At 37.8% G+C, this 21711-nt stretch overlaps 1 protein-coding gene and 1 long non-coding RNA gene across 4 annotated transcripts in view; one reads left to right on the top strand and one right to left on the bottom strand.

Moving 5' to 3' along the window:
• Window positions 1-21711, top strand: part of glcci1a (glucocorticoid induced 1a) — a 38025-nt gene that overhangs the window by 2484 nt on the left and 13830 nt on the right. Inside the window, exons 3-4 of the mRNA XM_026942348.3 lie at window positions 13896-14035; window positions 21160-21255. Coding sequence (XP_026798149.3) covers window positions 13896-14035; window positions 21160-21255 — 236 coding nt within the window. The remainder of the gene's footprint in view (window positions 1-13895; window positions 14036-21159; window positions 21256-21711) is intronic.
• Window positions 18-21649, bottom strand: LOC117596462 (uncharacterized). 3 transcript variants are annotated; one of them, XR_008301246.1, is made up of 6 exons: window positions 21508-21649; window positions 21048-21246; window positions 9921-9982; window positions 6525-6626; window positions 6070-6232; window positions 18-1171 (listed from the first exon to the last, which is right to left on the bottom strand). It is a non-coding gene; the product is annotated as an uncharacterized LOC117596462 (long non-coding RNA). The 3 variants fall into 3 exon arrangements; XR_008301247.1 differs by having other exon boundaries at window positions 6070-6626; XR_008301245.1 differs by having other exon boundaries at window positions 6070-9982.

Here is a 21711-nt window from a genome sequence, read left to right as displayed (position 1 = left end):
AATAGGAATAAGGATCATCTGATTGGTCAGAAGGTGGTGATTAATTTTCAGGCTGTAAGGCAAATCATAGGTTTATATTCATGCGCTAGGTCTAAAACATTGTCGTTTCTATACTAACAGCTTATACAGGGACTTGTATGGCAGACGCTGAGCATAAAGGAATTGAAAAACGTGTGGAACTGCTAATATGGTGAGGTTTTCTGTGGGGAGATGTTCATTTAACATTTTTGGAAGGAGTCTCAGTGTCAGAGCTTTACGTTTTCCGACAAGGGAAAGTTTTTCATGGTAACATGACAAGCTGCATTTTTATTAACATCGTATAACTTTCAAGTGCTAGAAAAAGAAAAGAAGCTGGTGAGGAAAAACTATATAGTGGCTATACTATATCGTTTCACAGATGTTCCACAACATTAAATGTTACTATAAAGGGATAAAAATTTTGTCCTTTAATATACAAAAAAATTGTTAGCCTTGGTAAAATGCTGCAGTTTAAGAGGAACCAGACATTTTGTGAAGTGCTGTTCTAGGAAAATAATTAATTTCGGGATGGTCAGGCTGCATCTCACCATCCCGTCCTTGATTATTTTCCCGTAATAGCATGCCCCAAGTATTTTATTCAGTATTTTCACATCAAATTAGACATATAAAGCAAATGGATTCAGGTAATTTCTAACAATATCAAAAAAAAACAAAAAAAAATTTGATTACTTCCATGCTCTTCTTCAAAATATCACTGTTAGGGCTGTGTTTCAATGAGGTTAAGGGATGAGGCTGCCTAGGTAGGCTGTCTGATCCAGAAAGCACCCTAAGCACAGAGTGCTTTAGCAGTATGTAATGTCACACTTTAAAATTATTTTTATCCCCACTTTTTTCAAATAAAAATACAATACTGTGATGGTACCATAAACCACAATGAAAGGTTAGCTAATTATTGTGGTGTAAAGCAGTAATGTTGGTACATGTCAGCTGTGATACGGAGGCGAGGTGTGTCGGGCCTCAGGGCTTCACTGTGTGTTGATTGTTTTCTTTGCGAGCGAACGTGTCAACACGTCAGAATGTGCACCGGCGGTCAGGGTCGGCCGACTCTGAGACGCTCCCACACAGCGCTGCAGCCGTCCCAGCGAGGAACCCGGGTTATGTTCCATCACGTGGCGTACCGAGGTGACCTCATCTGAAACGGCAGACACACACTGCATCAGATCGCCCTCTCACACAGTCGATACCTTTCACTCTGAGCTCCCGTGGGCACCGGGCCGCATTTCAGCGGAAAACAGATTAGCCTGGATTTGCTCTGAACATATTAGTTTCTCCTCATGAGTTTGTATTTGCTCGATTGGTGCCATTATACACTTTACTTAAGGACTGTTCCATACACTTCCTGTCTTCACAAGCTCTGGTTAATCTGAAATCCCCTCAAAGGAAATGTCCTAAATCTATACACTCAGAAAAGAGGATACTAACCTGTGCCCTTCCATGTCACTGGGGTGGTATCTGTATCTTTTGTACCTTCAGTCAGTTTTTCTTTTCTGTTGCAATGCCTTTTTCAGGACGTAAGCTACAGACTTGCACCGAAATTACCTTAGATTCAGCTTTAAAGGTACACTACATGCAGCTAAAAGATAAATACTAAAGGTACAAAAGGTGTACAGTTGAGGGTACCACCTCAGTGACACGGAGTCATCCAGTACCCCTAGTACCCTTTTTCTGAGAGTGCATCTTGTTGAGACCGAACCATTTTCATTTTGTTTATAAAAACAGCGATGGTTGTAATATTATTTGAAGCAACTACAAGCAGTGCTCTGATGCCTGAGAGTGAATTAATTCACTTAAACATGAAACATTAAACATTAAAAACTAAACACTAAACATTAAGTACTAAAGAGTAAACACTAAACATTAAAAAGTACTAAACATTAAGCACTAAACTCTAAATAATCACTAAACATTAAACACTAGGCAGTAAACATTAAACACTAAACAATTAAAAATAAACACTAAGCACTAAACCCTAAGCCTTGAGCACTAAATAGTAAACAATAAAGACTAAGCACTAAACAGTAAACACTAAACAGTAAACAGTAAACATTAAACAGTAAACACTAAATCATAAACCCTAAGCACTAAACAGTAAACACTAAGAACTAAATAGTAAACACTAAACAGTAATCACTAAACACTAAACAGTAAACACTAAGAACTAAACAGTAAACACTAAACAGTAAACATTAAACAGTAAACACTAAATCATAAACCCTAAGCACTAAACAGTAAACACTAAGAACTAAATAGTAAACACTAAACAGTAATCACTAAACACTAAACAGTAAACACTAAGAACTAAACAGTAAACACTAAACAGTAAACATTAAACAGTAAACACTAAATCATAAACCCTAAGCACTAAACAGTAAACACTAAGAACTAAATAGTAAACACTAAACAGTAAACACTAAACAGTAAACACTAAGCACTAAACAGTAATCACTAAGCACTAAACAGTAAACACTAAGAACTAAACAGTAATCACTAAGCACTAAACAGTAAACACTAAACAGTAAACACTAAGCACTAAACACCATGCACTAAACAGTACACAGTACATTTCTCTACTCTGCCATGCAGGGCTGAAATTCATGCCATGTCACGCCTTCTCTTAAGTCAGGTTGCTAATGTTACTCTGCACTTGTACAGTGATTTTCCCAGAGACTGCGCTCATGCATGAGGTCATTAGACTATAAATCCTGCAGCAGCTCTGCTTTTCTGATCCCTCCAGCTAACCGACTGATCGAGCCACACACACTCGTAATATCTTTTTCACATGCGTAGGCCTGCTGGATAATAAGGACGGAATCAATAAGCACCACAACCATGGTGAAGCTAATAGGGTGTAATTGATTAGGCCTGGTGCATTATCATGCTTAGCTTTGCGTTGGCTTTTCCGAAATGGATTCATGATGCTTTTGGGCAGAAACGATTGAAGGCTTAAGAATAAATTAGAAAAGAATAGCTATATATTGCATGTTATGAAGATTTGGAAGTTGATCTGTTTGAGCAGAGTGTACAGAGGAGGAGGTGAGAGAGCTGGACAGACTGAAGGAATAAGGCGTCACTCTCTTGAGTGTAGACATGAAGCGAGGGTTAAATCCCACTGGCACCACTGGCACCTGAATGGCATTGTGGGTAATGTAGGAAACATCATTACCCACAATGCCAATATGAAAATAGACTGATGAATGTCAGTAAAAGGTGTTTACAAAAAAAAAGTCAACTCAGGATTTCATTACAACATTAAGGCTACTATATAAAAATAAATGTAATATGTGACAAATAGCAAAACTGGAATGTCATAGTGCGACTGGATGCATGAAACATGACAGTAAGTGATGAGTAGAAGAAGCTTATTGCACATTAAAAATGAAAGTTTAAAAGATGTTATTACTCATAAATATCAAGGATCTGTCAGTATAGTTTAATGCTGGGTAATATGTTGATGTAATATTAATATCATGAAAAATTATGTCTTAAATTAAGTTTTATGATGTATTACTGGTGTTGTGATACCCTTTTATAACATTTCAAAATGTTTATTAAATAGTAACTACAAATTCTGACTGGAAGAAGATTTGATATTAAAATGTGTACAAAATCTTGGAACAAAGGGGTACAATGTTAATCCATTTCTGTGTTGAATAATATTAACTATCAGTGTTAAAATGTAACACTGCTATTTTGCTTCCAGTTTGTTAGAAAACCTAAATACTGTGATATATAGTATATTGTGTATTGTCTTCACATATTGTGATATGATATTTTTGTCATATATCTTCCTTTGTGTAGTGCATTAGTGTGTCATTTTTGAGTGTGAAAGGGACATGGGAAGTAGGAAAGATTATTTTTCGATTCATTGCAATTCTCTCTTGATATCTTCGACATGAATGCACAAAATGTCCTCTCAAATAGACTTTTCTTCCCCACACAGATTGCAAATGGTTTCAGGGGATATATATATATATATATATATATATATATATAAAACACACAATATGTACATGTATATGATACAGGTTTGCTAACAAACTGCCAGCAAAACAGTAGCATTGAATTTAAAAAATGATTTAAAAAAAGATGATAATTTATTTAATGTCTACAAAATGTCATTTTTATACTAAAAAATTACATTTCATAAAAAGATATTTGACATTGAAAAGGAGGGAAAAAATTGTAAAGATTAAGTACAAAATTTTAACATCAAATCAGTTGCTTCCAGGAAGGTTGTAATTATTTAAAGAAAATAGATATTGTGATATCCATAACATCTCAGAAAAGTGTACTGTGAAACAGATTATCAAGATGTTGATATTATATTGTCATATTTCCCAGCCCTGTTCAGTATATGTGCTCACTACGTATATACATGATGTATAACATAACCTCATTGCAGGGTAAACTCCATTATTACTAATGATGTGAATATGGAACTATGGTGTAAGTTTTCAGCGTTTTCTAAACTGTGTCATTCAAAATATAGATCAGTGCTGTTGATCTGCAATCATGGCTGGTTCTTCTAGTTCTGTACTCCTTATGCACTTGTTTTCTCTTTGTACTAATGGGTTTAGGTACGTGCTGATTCACTGGTGGAGCTCAAGCGTGGCGATAACTCTTTTTATCTGTGTGTTAACGGCATTGCGAGGCGACGGCAGTGTGACTCTGTACTGAACTGTTATCAGACCCACTCCAGACAGAGGTTACGGTTAAAATTCTGAGCTAGTGCTCGGGAGATTATGAGTTCAGATCCCAGCATTGCCTGAGGATCACTGCTGGGATCTTAAATAAGATCTTTAACCATCATATTAGCTGGATAATTAGGTTGTATCCTGTGTCAATTGGATAAAAGCATCTGCCAACTGCAGAAAAAAAATGTAAATGTATTATACCTTGATATACACATCTTACCTTTCCACCGTTCATCTATTGTCCATCTTTACTCGCTCTGGTTTCACCTCTTATTGCAAAATTTTAAGGAGATGATTCATGAGCATTTTTAATCTGAATCTGACAGTTAGTTTCCCATCAGTTATTCTTTAAACTTGTTTTTGTTCTTTTTTCCTAAGCACTGCGAACTCAGGTGACTTATTCCAGAAAACATTATTTAACTGAGACAAAAATAGTTTGAGTCAATTTATTTAATAGAAATCAAAATCTTGTTTGAGAAATATATTTTTTTGTCTTTTCAAATGATGAAATTAAAAGTTGTATGCATCAGTGCACAAACCATATAAATAACACTTTCACATAGGCTTTTTTTTTGGCTTCCTGTTCAGTATTTATGCCCAAAGGTATAACAAGGGTTTATAAAAGAACAACTCCAGTGTCTACTGAAAATCATTAACTATGTATTATCACTTTTAGGACACACATTTGGTTCATTTTTTATACTGAATAAAAAAAAACTAAATATTTATTTATGAAATATATGTATGAGTGTGGCAGCACTCTTATCTCTCTCTCTCTCTCGCTTTTATTTTTAACCATTTAGCCAAAACTGCTATATATGTACATTACTACACTGTCATGCTTACAAGTGGAATAAAGTCAACAGAACAGACGATTACATTCATAATTGTAATAACGTGTATAACAAATGAATTGTCAGCTAAAATTTCACAGCTGTGACAGGTGTGCTAGTGAATTAAATATTGGATTGCCTTTTTGAAAAGGGATACATGCAGTGTTCTTTCAAATTCGTCTATGATGAGTAATGAATGTCCTGTTATAGGAAAATAATCCACAACAGGGTGATGTAGTGAGGCCCGAAGCAAAGCAGAGTTACTGCTACCACCATAAAGATGATTATTTTCCTTAAACAAAATGTCACAAAGTGGTTATTCCACTTATACCCAAGCAGTTTTCTAGCAATTACAATTTTTCATTAATATTTTCATACTTTTTATCCATTTATGTTACATTTAACTTTAATGTTTACTTTCTGGTTAACTAGTAACTAGTTGTAACTTGCATTACAGCAGCTATAAACAGTCATTGCCTCATCAAAAAAAAAAAAAAACACACCTTGTCTGCCCTGGAGTGCAGTCGGTGTTCCAGTTCATCCCAAAAGTGTTTAGTGGGGTTGAGGTCAGGGCTCTCGAGGTCTTTAAGAAGCTTTGTGCACAGGGGCATTGTCATGCTGGCTCAGGTTTGGGCCTCTTAGTTCCAGTGAAGGTAAATTGTAATGCTACAGCATACAAAGACATTCTGTAAAATTGTGTGCTTCCAACTTTGTGGCAGTTTGGGGTAGAAACACATATATCATATATATATATATGATTAGCTGTTTTTATAGAAACAATGACATATTGGCTGTTACTATGGAATTAGCTGTTAGTATAGAAACAGTGGCATATTAGAAAGAGACATTTAATGTAATCCTTGCAGCTGGAAGTATTGTCAGAGCTGCTGTTATAGAAAATATAACACCTTCTTGACCAATCAGAATTGAGAATTCAACAGTGCGGTGATGTGTATACCCAGACAGCCTCCTCCCAAGTGGAACAGAAGAGTAGTGACTGCATTAACATGAACCCAGACTGCACATGCTCTTCTGTGACACAAATTCTCCTTATATGAACCTGGAGCAGAGGGACACACATGCACAGAGTGACATATTGATCTGATTGAGTAACCTAAAGCTCGTAAATGTGTCAGTGTTGGACCTGTGCTGACCCGCATCAGGCTGTATGCTGAGATTAGCTGCATTGTGTAGAGTTTATCAGAAGTGTTGACACGGCTTTACAGAGAAGCCCGAGAGCTCACTGTTTGTTGCCATGGCTGTTGTTTGCTGCGTGGCCTAATTACCACGCAGCGGCAAGTGCTCAGGCCCTCCACGAACACTGAGTTGACAGTCATAACAAGCTGTTTGTGTTGGCATGAGGCTGAATGGTGACATGAATCCATTTTAGGCGGCTTGTGAATTTGGAAGGTTATTTTGTTGGTTTTATTTTTTGGTCAACTTCCACTTTTAGGTTTTGTGTATCTCTATGTGACAGTTCTACTTAGCATGTAATAACAGTGTTCACTCTTGCTTTCATTTTTTAAAATAGCTGCAGAGCTCCATTAGATGCAGTCATTTATTTTTCTCTGATTCATTTCATGTATCAAACTGAATCTATTAGTTATGCTAATGAGCTGTTCTATTTTGTTTTTAGCCAGAGGATATTTTCATCAGGATAAAAAATACGAACACGAACGCGTACTATTTGCACCCAAATTAGTCATTTCCAGTTATTACCATGTAGCTCTCTCTCTCTCTCTCTCTCTCTCTCTCTCTCTCTGTCTGGAGTGAGGGCTAACACTTGCTATCACACAGTGTAATAGCTAGCCTAATCCTATCCAGCCAGCTAACAATCTTGAATAATGGTTTATTATCGAATATATAATAGCTGGCCTAATGTAATGACCTAATGTTATATACCAAACATTTAGACTAATGTTAGCTATTGAGCTAATGTTTAGATTTAATTAGCTAACTTGATAGAGAAGCTGACCAGAAGTGTTTAATTACTATAATGGTTAGCCAAATGTTAGGTATCTAGCTAGTTAGCTTGTTAGGGAAAGTCAAGCTTGACAAATAGCTACTGCTGGAGGGGTGACATTAGCTAAACTAAGTACTTAGCTGGCTAATTTCATTGCAGTGCTGTGTTTAGGCAGCTTACGAGCTAATCCAGGAAGTACCAGTTCTTTTATTGTGTGTGTGTGTGTGTGTAAAACACACAATATTATATTATCACCACCCCCTAAGTCTATTTGGCAAAAGGCTTTGTAACAAGGCACCAATTATTGATCATTTTTAAATAGATATATTCAGTTTGATGCTGAATAACAGATTTAACACTCAAACATAAAAGTGAGCAAGGTTGTGATACTGCACTTACTGAATGACAACATTACTTTGCCAGTCATTACATTAGATCTTTATTAAACTATGACTTCACTTTTTATCAGTTATATTTACATTTAATGTTGTGGAACATCCGTGAAACAAGTTAGTTCCTGTTATCACACTGTCAGGTTACCGAGAAACTGCAAAGCATTAACTCATCTTTCCGTAGACTCCACTATGTCGTAAAACCTAAAGCTGCAGCTTTAGCGGTCACTGTTTTACAAAACGCTGCCACTGGAGACTCCTTCCAAAAATGCTGAATAGGAAACTTCACCATATCAACAATAAACATGTTTTTAAATCTGTTTATGTAGAACATTAACCATACGTCCTTGTGTAAGTTGTTACTATGGAAACGATAACATATTAGAACAAGCGCATTATATATATATAAACATTGTATCCAGAACTTAAACTTGTAGACAATTAATCAATACCTTCTGACCAATAAGATAGTTCAACAGTGCTGTGGTATAAAAATGTTTATGCAATTAATGGGATGTGAACAATTAATTTTGGCACACACCTAATTGACTTACTTCAAAATCGGGGTATTTAGTCATGTGGTGTTAACTTCGCTCAAAACTTTATGAAATATTGCTATCATATTCCAATACGATGCAAATGTAAGTCACACACCACTGATTTAACGGAAAAAGAGTGCGAACATATAGGATTTGGGGCAGTATGTGTTCAGGATTTCTTGTTGTGAGAACGGTGTCCTTTAAGGCAACTCATGAACAAGATTCACCCTTCAGGATCTGTGTTCTGTCCATCAACATTGTATGAGCACCAGCATTTATTTAAAATAAATACTCCAGTGGCTCAGATTAGACAGTGTCACAACTCTGAGATATCAGATCATTTCTGACAGTATAGTGCATTCTTGGTCTCAGAGCTTACTGTCCTTCCTAAATGCTGGAAAAAGACACTGTTTATTTTTGCTCTTTTTTTCCACTGTAATGAATTTTCAGTAGTAGTCTGATGTGTGTTGGTGTCGCACTGTCCTAAACCGGCTGAGCTGGTTCGAGTGTTATGAAGACTGTGCTGTGTTTTTGAGGGCAATAGTTCACATATGCACGTCAGCTTGATTTTCGTTACTGTGTGTGAAACGCTCCAACACATAACACATAACATCAACTGAGTTGCTAAATGTTGTATAACAGCATTTTCTGCTTTCCTGATCAACCTCCACATTCCTAAATTTTGTTGTTTTTAAAACTTCACATTTGAAATTGGTTTATCTAGCAACTTTCACAGAGTAAAAATATTTATAAATGCTAATATTCATGTTAATGTCCTAAAACAGGGGCAGCTATTTGTAGCCCGGGAACAATTTAACATTTAACTATAAAATAAATTCCATGGAACCAGGTTTATTTGATGAACATTATTTAAATGTGTACAATAATAATTTGTCTATTTATTACAGAGTTTTGTATTCCTGAACTTTCCAACGACAGAACACGTTAGGTTTAGTTGATATTCTTTATAGGCTGACTTGTTTTTGAGTTGTTGAGATTTTGATTAAACCCATTCAATTCAAGTGACAAGTCAAATAGACTAATTATTATTAATACTAATGAAGAACTTGATAATAAATATACTAATTTTGATAATGTTGGATTCTGATTTCCACCATTGTAAATACATGTAAAATATTCTTGGACATGCTGCTTATTGTTGGTCTCAAGATCCAGCTTTGAGAACCACAGTCCTATAGCAAAGTGCATTTGTCTACTGTTCCACATTGACAATCATTATTGTCTATAAGTAAGCACAATTGAGTTTTTGTTACCTTTTAACTGTTAAAGAGCTATGTTGTTTTTGTTCGAGGTGTGAACAACCACGCGATCAAATGCCGAAGGCCATCTAGCACTCTGCTCACCCACGCTCTCTCTTTCTGTTTGCCTGGGCACAGATCTACTTAAATGTCACCCGCCTCACATTATAACCCTAGTACAGTGTGTGCAAGCCTACTTACGACAGAAATGTGAGACAGTGCACTTTCCACCGAGGGCTCTTGGCAGGGACGTGTGTCTCCATCTGCTCTCAGTAAACCAGGAGAAAAAAAAAGGTCTGAGGTGAAATAGAGCCAGCACCAAAGCTTAGGTACCAAATAACATATATGTTCATGACCAGTTTGACTCAACCATACAATACACACTCACAGTTCCCCCTTAAACCAGATTCATCCTATTCATTTGGATGTTAAAAAAGTCCCACAAACCCTAAGTAATGCACTTTTTAATAAAGTTCTTTGAATCTTGAATCTTGAATCTTTTTACAGAGTCAAAGGGTAGCATTTAGGTTTGGTACTAACCATCAGGGCTTAACTCAAGACAGCATTTAATTTGATTTACTAGAAATCCCCAAATCGCGTGGATGTCAGTCATGCCTGACTGGAAGGTGGTGTGTAAAATGTAACAGGACCCACGGTTTTAATGCATGTTATGACACATGCTGTAATTTCAACGCTGTTCCTTCAGGCAATGTTTATCACAGTATGTCTGGAATGAGCCAGTGTTATTCAGAGAGAGATGACGTTTTACCCACTAGTCTCTCATGTTGCTAGAAGTTTGTCTGGTTTTTTGGTGACCACTACCGTTCTCACTTGTGAGTGTGGCCTGATCAGCTCGTGTAAGTTTGGGTATGAGATGGTAGTAGTTTATATGTATACACTCTACTGTAACATTTATACACAATATTGTATCACGTTTTGTTTGTAATAGTGTAGTTCTTCCGTTATTCTTAAGATTGGTATGAGAAGTTCAGTGGAACGATTGGCTGGATTTGTCACTTTAAAATAACAGTATAAAAAAATAGAAATACAATAAAATGCTGCTCAAACACCAGCTGAATTCGCTTATCAGACTAATCTGAGAATTGATAGAGTGGGCGTGGCCTGATATTGATTGACAGTTGAAGATGTCCAGTCTTTAACTGCCTAGTTTCAGTAAATCTGTCCCCAATGTAGCCTCAGATTTCTGTTCTTTGCTGACGTTCTCTTCTGCCCATCCACCTCAGTGTTCGATGTGTTTTGCATTTCGAGATGCTTTTCTGCTCAACACTGTTGTAAAGAGTGGTTATTTGAGTTACCATAGACTTCCTTGTCAGCTTGAACCAGTCTGGCCATTCTCCTCTAACCACTCTCAGGCAACATCGAGCTCTCTGAAGCAAATATACCACTGAAATGTCTACACATTTCTAAACATACACGAAGCATCTCAAGCATCTCATTTTCATCTAGTTAGTGTTGTGGAAAATATGTAACAAAATAGAATTATTCATCAGATGCTAGCTAATTTAGAGTTTCAGACAAAGAATTGATTCATCATAACAGCCAAGATGAAAATGTCTCCAAAAATAATACCACAAACCACTAAAGTCACTCAAGGTTGTCATGGCAACACTCTAATTTCCATGCTGTGTCATAAAGTCACATATTGACCTTTCATAGAGTAAGTGTCTTTCTGTTTTCAGTTTTGGTAGTGCCTTTGCTTTTAAAATGACCACTGACCACTTTAAAACACACATTTAAAGAACACGAGCTTGCTAAAATGATCTAAAAATGATGAAGTGCATATGTAGCTAATAAAAATTAGAGAAATTATGGCTGCATAATTGTTGTGAAGTTTGGAAGTTCTTATTGCACAGTGAATTTTGGAATTTCCTATTGCACAGAGAGTTCTTGTTATTCATCAAGATCTAACTGGGTGGAAACCTTGATGGAATGTATTCAAGATTTCACAGTCAACAAGAGTGCAGTATGTAAAACTGCCATTGCATCTCTCTGTGATCTCTAATATCTGAGTGTTCTCCTCAAAAAATAGAGAAGCTGGCCTTAAAACTCCCACTGCCCCCTTTGAATCCAGCTGCACTATGATTTTGTATAATGAGCACCCAGCGATGGAGTTCACACACCAAAAATGTAACAACAGTGGGATAATTGCAGTGGGCGTGCGATGCTGAGAAGACAGAAGGGCTTTGAGCTTAAAACAGCCTGCTGTGTCAAACCACCGTGAGATCCGTGATGTAATTCAACTAGTCAACATGGGGACATGAAGAGAGTCAAAATAAAGGCTTTATTTAGTCACATGCTTCCTTTCCTGGAACTAAAGCGCGGGTCACACATTCTTTAATGTGACTGACAGGCACAGAGGCCACACCCTCTTTTAACGCAACTGACAGGCACAGAGGCTACACCTCTTTAAAGCACCAGACAGGCACAAGGGCTATAGTTCCTTTAATGCGACTGACAGGCACAGAGGCCACACCTCCTTTAATGCGACTGACAGGCACAGAGGCCACACCTCCTTTAATGCGACTGACAGGCACAGAGGCCACACCTCCTTTAATGCGACTGACAGGCACAGAGGCCACACCTCCTTTATTTTGACTGACTCACACAGACCATATCTCGAAATGGGACTGGCAGGCATAGTGTTCACTCCTTTTTCTCTTTGACTGACAGGCACAGAGACCCTGCCTCCATTAATGCAGCTGACAGACACACACAGGGGCCATACCTCCTTTAATGTGACTGGCAGGAACTGAGGCTACATGTTTTTCACTGGGACTGACAGGCAGTAAACTAGTAATAGAACCGGTTACCTTTTTTCTTGTCTGCTTTGTTAATACAAAAGCCTGAAGCGGACCGCGGAAAGCCATAATTGTTCCGGCTCCTATGTGTGTAGCATTGCGGCTGAGTCTGGGGGGGTGTAAATATTAAATATTGTCATTTCCAAAGTGGAAAGTTTGTACATTTGGGTTGCTGAGTTCGGCCTTGACCCACTTCCCCATCTTGTGCCTCTGGATTTGAAGGGGGTATTTTTATCAGATGTTGAGTTGCCTCAGGAGGAGATGTCCTTCTGGTCCTGAAGGTAAAGGATAAGCAAGACCTCATGGCATCTGAGTGGACATGCTGCCTCAGTGTAAAGAAAATACGCTCTGTTGAACCAAGGCAGGAGTGAGATATTAAATATTAATAACAGATATTAGTGGTTTAATGATAGGCATTAATGATTAATTGCCTAACCTTTTATGATTCATTACAATTTATTATTATTATTATGGTATTGTATTTTAAAAATCACCTCATCTTACTACATTTTAGTTGGATTAAAACAGAACTAAGCTGTGTAAATAACATTGGCTCTCTGTGTGCTATATATGTCTTTCATGACACTCTTGTCAGGTGAACAGAATGATGGGATGTTGCATTTGGCAGTGGGTAGCTCTGCCACCTCATAGCTCAAGGGTCTCCAGTTTAATCCCGATGTAGGTTAGTATCTGTGCAGTGTTTCACATGTTATCCCCTGTCAGTGGGTTTCTTTTGAGTTCTCCAGTTTCTTCCATTCTCCAAAAGAACATGCTGATAAGTGGATTGGCTAAGATTAAATTGCCTTTAGGTGTGAGTGCATATGGTGCCCCATCCAGGGTGTATTCCCTCCTCCAGGGGGTAAAATAAGGAATCAAAATAAGGAATCTTATGGGAATGGTTTGCAAAAACAGCCTTCTTAAGCAGCCTCCTCTTGAATGGGATGTAGGGCTAGTGACATTAACGTGAAACATCCAGGCTGACTATACTGTACATGGTTTATATCACATATTGTGTATTCTTAGTTGAACTGTTATAGTAACTGCACAATAGAAATAATATAAAGCATAATAGAAACAAACTGGTTTATACCTCTAGATTTAGCAAATCTCTGTTAAATGTAAGCTCACCCAGTAGGCCATGCTTGTGCTAACATAAGTACTGTTTGTGATAGTCATATCTGTTGCACCTGTTGGATTAACAATTAACAGTGCTGTTGTAAATAGGACGCAACTTAAATACAGATCGGCCCATAAAAGGTTGAAATTGTGTGACGGGAGTTCTTTTATAGTACCTTTCCTTTCTTTCATATCCTCCCACCTGTCCTCTGACTGCTTTCTCTTTTCTTTTCTCTAACAGTTGAAAGGTCAAAAGGCCAGCAGGTGTGGATCAGACGCACCTCCTCTCTAGGCGCCATCACCGTCCCCTACCTGACCGGCCAGTGGCCCCGTGACCCCTACGTGCTCTACCCATCGTGCATGAAAGATAAATCCACACAGGTAGGATCACTACACAACCTGCTTTAAATGCTGAGGCTGTCTGTGTGTGTTGGTCTTTTCTGCGGCTTGACTAGAATCCATCTGTCTTTGCTAACATTGGCAATAAGTGTGACAGTGTGTGTCTTAATGAGATGTAGCATTTGAGGATGTTCTGTATTCAAGCGGAACTTGTGCTTTTGACATGGGAAAGCAAACACAGTATGCCTGGCCATAAAGTGGTTGTAGTCATGAGAGCATCATACGCTAGCTAATAACTAAGCCAAACGATTTAGCTAGTGAACATCTTTTTTTTATAGAATGTAGAGGCAGAATGTCACTGGAAATGAGAAACAACTGTCAGGAATATAAACATTTGTCTTAGATGTGTTAGTAAATTACTAATAAAATACTAAAGACGAAAATAATAAATAAAAAATTATCTTTTGAAATCAAGTAGTCGTAATGGAAAAAGCATAATACAAGCTCGAGAAATAAAAAGAAGTCTGAATAAGCTATTTATAATGGCATCATCTCAGACAGTCTACACACAGTGTGTTTTATGTTCTTGTTGTCAAAAGGAAAGAAAATGGTGGAAATTATGTAAAAGTCTTTGCTCAGACACCCTGTGTGCCATTTTTTTATTGTTTCCACGTTTGATTGTGTATAGGAAGCAGCTCTTTGAAAATTACCTGTGTTAGTGTGGCCCAGACTTTAGAGATGAGAATGTGTGTAAACTTTATTTAAACTACCTTAAATGAGGACCATGAATAGATCTAACATCAGATCAGTGGCTTTGGTTTTGACCACATAATATCTGGTCACACTGAATATCTGACCGACAGATTTGACCTCTATTTAGAGTTTTATTTAGAGCACATGCCTGATAAGACGGTATAGAGGTACGGAGGCAGTCCAAACATCCTACATAGTGTAGTGTTGATCTGCTGAACAAAGAGTCACATGATCTGGGCGTGTTTGTCCAAACATGACACAGTAAAAGGCTTCATCAATAGCATTCAAATAGTTGAGTGTTCATCAGAGGACAGCCGGCTTCGGATTTAAATAGTCAAATTTATTCTCGTGATCATCTCACGAAACTGACACAGATTGACATTTTTATATTTCGACGGTTACACAGGTAAAGAATGTAACATAGTATGTCCTACTATGGCTGCTCAAATTCAAGATCACCTGCCAGGTGCGTCCCTGAGATACAGATCAACGCAATCTCACACCCCCACCTGCCAAGTGACGCCTCTGCTTTAGGGTGAGATTTAGCACCTGCTGGAGCCGCGCTGATCCTGCAGGCGATGACCTTGTGACCCCCTGGCTGGCTCCTTCCTCTAACACACAAAGCTCTGATTATGGGACTTGATGTGTGTGTGTGTGTGTGTGTCTCCTGTTCTGCTTATTAAGCTTCCTTCTTTATTCCTTCCACTGCTTTATCTGCATCGTATTGCACGTCGGTTCACAGCTGGTGTTGAAGCCGGTTTAGTCCTGCGCCCTTCATATCATGGCCAAGATTAGGAACACAATCAGGCCTAACATCTGATCAGTGACTTCGAATCTGACCACGTACAGTATCAAATTACAATCAAAATGCAATGTGTCACGATTAGTGAGTAAGTGATAAGTGAGTGTTTGACCTCTGTTTCGAGGTTTTCAGTAGATGACTCATTCTGCATACTGTATGAATGCAGACATCATGCCCCATATCCTCATGTCTTGATCTCCTGAACCTGATCTGTTTTCATTTTTATTTCTCTTTCTGCTCTACCTGCTTTAATTTTTTATTGTAATGAACGCAAAAATAAGGCGTAAAATCAGTGTTATATATTCCTGCTGTTTTTGTAACCATCGGTGCAGGCGGTAACCTGAACAATTGTAACTTAAATTTAAGGGGGTCAATCACTTCGTCAAGCGTGTTAATTGAGTGTAATGAAACGGCAAGGCCACATTTAGTAGCTATACCTTGTGTTAAAAAGAACATAATGCAGGCAGTTGAGAATTGAGAAGTATGGTGACAATGATATTAAACATTGACAAAACCAGGTTGTAAGACCTTGAACTATTTGTCTCAGTTGACATTGTGTGTGCGGTAACGTTAGTGCAGTTTTTTTTTTGCACAAAAGTGAGTTTGAAAATACTACTGCAGATTTTAACGTGTGAGCCATCCTCTGCTCTGCGCTGCTCCAACCACGTCCATGCTAGCACTTGACCTAGACCTTGATTCTGTTTGCACAGCACCCACACCCCATACATTCCTGTTAATATACTCGCATTAACCAATATTTATAAATATTTATTATATAAGTTAGCAATTTCACTGCAACTACCTCAGCCCGTTGTTGCACAGCATTGCATTGCACATATCACACACAACTGCACATATTTGCACTTTATTCCAAATATAGTCCATAATGTTGCTGCCATCTACCTTTTATATCCATTATATTATATTTTTACATTTTTCCTTCTCTACTTGTATACAATGTAAATTGTATTTTTATGTCACGGATAGTCGTAAAAAGCATTCCTTTGCACGTCGCACTGTGTATGTTTGTGTGTGTGACCAATAAATTTTGAATTTGATTTGAATTTGATCTTGTACAAACAAGGCAATATTGTTTTATGCCCAACGATATTAGCAATATGCCGGCTACCATCTGTGGGAAAATGAAACCCCGAATTTCCTCAGAACAATTAGAGAGCGTTCAGGTGTCGTCGTCCAATCTGCGCATGTCTCATCACGTCTGATTTCAGCAGAGCAGAAGTTTTGCATGTGACTTTGGAACCCACTTAATATGAGAAAACTAAAGCTCAAATTTCTGTGATCTTCATTCTTTATTTAATAAAGATGCTAATATTTAATAAAACTAATCCTACACTCCAGGCTCGCAGGCTCGTAGTTGTTTTTAGACTTCAGGCCCTTTTATTAAACCCAGGAGTTCTTTCTGTAATTTATGGTGTTGTTTTAAGACACCCGGTTCCACTTGATCACCCAGCTTATAAAGCCAGTAGAGGAGTCACTCTCCGAGCTCTCGCATGATCTCACATGCATCCTGTTTTCACTGCTGCACACACAAACCAAAGCCACACAGGATCTGTGCTCGGCTCACACACACCGACACACTCCTACAAAGCTGCAAATCTACCCAGCATGCAAATCGACCCTGTTTTGCTGCTTTTTCGTTATGAATATTTGTAAGGCTGTCCCTTGAAAAAGACTTGTACAAAGAGCTTGCTTTAGTGTGTCGAGGCTGATCTTTATGCATAAGACCTGACAAAAATGTTAGCTCGATCAGGGGTGGACAAATCATAAATTCCTTAACTAGCGCACCAGGTCACATGTTTTGCCTGGAAATCTAATTGACTAGTCACTAGGCTTAAAAGTGGTAGCTAAATAAGTGTAATAATGACTACAAAAGCCGCACTTTTAGCCGTCTAAAAGCCGCAAGTCACTGGTGACCATTTTGGACATGAGCTGTGGTGTTTGGTCCTCTCATCACATGTAAAATTATTATTTGAACCTGGCTAGCATGTTTATTTTCTTTCGATGTGTTTAACCACATGGTGATTGTGTTTATATGACGGCTTCGTGCTTGATTTTATTTTACTCAGATTAGTCACTGTTTCCACGTACCCACATGTTTCTGATTATGAAAAGATCATCTGACATCCGTGCATTTAATAAATCCTCCTACTAAAAATCCTTCCACTATCATGTAGATGTGTGTGGTGCAGCAGGCGGTGGGATTCGGAAACACACACTATAGTTTCAGCATTGAGCTGCTGTTTAGTTTTAACATAGCTAAACACTTTTGTTTTACGAAAGCTAATAATGTGATCGTTGATGTGATTGTGTGGCATGTTGTTATTGTTCTAAACAAACTGACAAAACAATGACTTTTTTATGACTTTTTTATATTTGTAGCATTATTTTCAGTTGAGCAAAACTAAAAAAATGACAGGTTTTTTTAGGTTTAAATTTTTTTCTGTGTGTGATTACTTGGGTACTATCAGATGATGACTCCTGAAGATATTCAGAACTAAAGCTGACCGGTTAACACTGTCTATCATGATCCATTATTAGGCACGGGTTAAATTGGTACATTGTATTTGGTCTGTTATCAGTCAGTCCCAGTCCCAAACCTTCATCCATGTCCTTTTTTGGTCCGTTGTAAGTTTAAAATCTGTATACGACCACAATAGCCCTTTAAAAGAGACGTGTTAATACCTTTCATGAAATCTACATGTACCCTGCAAGAGGTTTTTTTTTTTCACAATTTTTAAAAGGCCAGGCTCAGAACAAGGCTAGAATGAAGATGAGACTAAAGCCAAAGCTCTGTATGTATGTTTATAAGCAGTGCAGTTTTCAGCTTTAATGTGCTGTTAGGCTCCTCTTAGCAAAACTGTCAGTGCATATGAGTAATGCATATCTCACACCTCTGCACAGCTATGCTGATTTTCATGTTTCCTGGAATTGCCTTTGAAGCGGGTGAGGTATAGATCACACGTAGGCTGGGAACTAAATGTATGAGAATAAAGTACACATTAAATGGGTATCAGACTTATACGTGTTATTCATCTGCATAAATAACAAACCTGACACTGTGACAGAAATATAAAGTTGTGGCGGTTAGTTGCACCATGTAATGCACCATGCATTTGATATAAAACTGTATATAAAGTATATTTTAATAGCTATGTTTTTTTTTTCTGTACCACGTCCTATATGTTACAGCTCAAAATTACATATGCAAGTTTCATTTTTAAATTAGTAGTATGTGCCTATCAAATATGATGTCATTATTTAAGTGATGTCAAAGTAGCCTGAGGTCTTTTCTTATAGCAAAAACACTCCATAGTAACAGGGTGCAAAGGATTACTGTGGACAAAAACCATGAAATAACTACTAAATAAAATGAATTTTAATTTGGAGGAAAAAATCCAAGAATTTATTAAAGTTGTCTTATGTATGCTTGGGTAATAAATGTATTTTAATACTACAACTATGACTGCTAGTGCTACTACCACTACTATTAATAATAATAATAATAATAATAATAATAATAATAATAATGAGGAAGAAGAAGTAGAAGAAACTTTTCATCCCTTTTACATGTAGCTGAATGTGCTTTATAGAATTAAAATTTTTTAATTAAAATAAAAGCTTTTAGAAAAAAGTTAAAAACTAATTACTAAAGTATATATTGCTATAAATATATATATATAATATTTTTTATATATATTTTTATATATATATATATATATATATATATATATATATATATATATATATATATATGGTACAAAAAATAGGTTTTAAGTTTCTTTTAAAGGAAAGATTAGTGAATATTTAATAGTAATTTAACATTCAGGTATGCGTAAAGGAGATATAGCAAGAATGGACTGCCAAAAAAGGGGCATAAAATAAAATAGTTTCTTAATATAGTTCCTTTTTTAAGTATAAACATACAACTAAGTCAAGAAATAAAAGCAGTCTGAAGCTATGTCTTACAGTTAATAGGGACAGAAAAGGAATGAAGCGTGTAATATTAGCAGTAAAAGTTGGTACATGTGCACTAGCTCTACTTGGCTCAAGATTTTTCTGGTTCTCTCTTTAATCTCGGAGCTGTGAGAGCTGTGGTGTGGCTTTACTGTGCTGGGAAACACACACAGGCAGGTGGTGAAAAGACTTGGCAGCATTCGAGCTCTCTTGGCTCTTTTTTAATAGAAAGCCGATGAGACTGCCTTCAAAGCCGCTCTGAGTTTCCTCGGCTCTGGAGCTGATCTGTCTATAAAAGGCTTGTCTTTGAAATGTGACTTCCATCTTCTAGATGAATGGAGTCTTCTGCGAGACCTGCTACAGCTGTGAGCGCTCCAAAAACGGTTCAGCTTGGCCTGCTGATATTTTTTATCCTCTCCTCAATATATTTTCCTCTACAAGCCAGAGATGTAGCAACACACACAGGAACGCTGTTAAAACACGTGTGATACACCAGCTGCCTGTGATTCAGAAGCGTCTGGGAAGAAAAAGGCTTTTTCTTTTTTCCTCCTCCTGCCTGCGGAGGGCAGCGCTCACGTCACCATGAGAAATGGTGGCTTCTTTTTATAGCCGTCTGCTTTGTCGTAATAACTTATTAATCACTCCGGGCCAAGGCGTCGCTAGTTCTAATTTCCTATTCAAGCCCATTCCAGTCCAGTTTTTAATGTGTGTGTGTGGTGATGTTGATGGAGGTTTTAGCACAATGCTTAATCACAGAGCTCATGCTAGCTGCTGCTAGTTGGATGAAATAATAGAGATTACCCAAGTGATTTGTGATGGGTTTTCCCTCCTACAGTCCCGGGGGCACCTTGCTTGCACAGCTGGTGGAGGACTTATGTCCAAAACATCCTGTTTCTTTAGAAATATTGCGTACTTCACTTAACTTTTACTACATGGACAATAATTACTTAATTCTGGACCAGATTCTTCTTCTTCCCCTAAATTAGTTGCAATAAGAGGTCACGTAATTGAATAAGGTCCACTTGTATGCAATTGAAATGTCATATGATCTCAGTATTAACACATCTGTTCCAGGAAGGTCTTGGTGTTTGTTGAAAGAGATATCTAAACAAACAGCATTATAAAGAGTAAAATTCAATCAAAAAGTCCAGGTTTTGGAAAAGTATCAATCAGGGTTTGGTTATAAAAATAAAAAATGGAAAGAATAAGGCAAAATCGTGATTCTGCCTAGAAGGAGGTCGTCCACTAATATTCAGTAATCTGGTAAGGAAGGAATCTGTCAGAGAATCAAACAAGAGACTAAGGGTAACACTCTACAGGATGCTCCCACCACCGTGCTTCACTGTGGGAATGTTGTTCTCAGTGTGATGAGTAGGGTTACATTTCTGCAAAACATAGCACTTTGTACCAAGGCCAAGTGTAAGTCACAAATTTCCAAAGTATTGTTATAGTCACAGTCATAAAGCTTTAGGAATACAGACTGTAAAAAGTATGTTATTAGTGTTCTCTTTTATATATGCATACCTGTTAACTTTGACTTAGTTTATCATGTAAAGTTGAAGTTGAATTCTTTGCTGCGTCTTTGCTAAAACTTTTTTTTAATTAAATTAATTGTCCTGCATGTGTGTTGTGTCAGACTCCTGGATGCTGGAGTGAAGACTCATCAGAGGGAGAGCTGAGGAACACACACCAGCGCTCGGCGTCCTGGGGCTGCGCCGACCAGCTTAAAGAGGTAACGGGCATACACACACACACACACACACACACACACCCCACACACACACACACAGACATGTGAAAAACAGGCATGTCTATATGTCTTCAAGCTTATATACAGTGCTGCTCTGTGGTCATTGTTCCCACTGCTACACAGGGTGTTATCGCGGTCACAAAAGTGCTGAGTTAGCATTTTATCGCCTCGTACTAATCAGAAGAATATAGCAGCTGTGTGAGAGAGAGGAGGTCAGATATAAAAGCCCTTTACCCCACTCCACACAGGCCTGCGACACTGCTGTGTATAACTTCCCCTGTGGCTTGTAGACTTCCTGCTCCGCTTGCGCTGTGTTAGCAGCAGCGTTAGCCACATCGGTGGCAGCTTCATCTGGGCTTCTCCACCCTCGTCTGTGTGTAGTTAGATAAGCCAGTCTGCTCGTGTACCAAGCCACTTCCTGTTTCTGCTTTGGCCATG

The sequence above is a fragment of the Pangasianodon hypophthalmus genome, chromosome 29 (assembly GCF_027358585.1).
Source record: "Pangasianodon hypophthalmus isolate fPanHyp1 chromosome 29, fPanHyp1.pri, whole genome shotgun sequence".
Taxonomy (NCBI): domain Eukaryota; kingdom Metazoa; phylum Chordata; class Actinopteri; order Siluriformes; family Pangasiidae; genus Pangasianodon; species Pangasianodon hypophthalmus.
The sequence above is the reverse complement of the archived record's forward strand: the minus strand, read 5'-3'. Positions and strand labels throughout refer to the sequence as shown.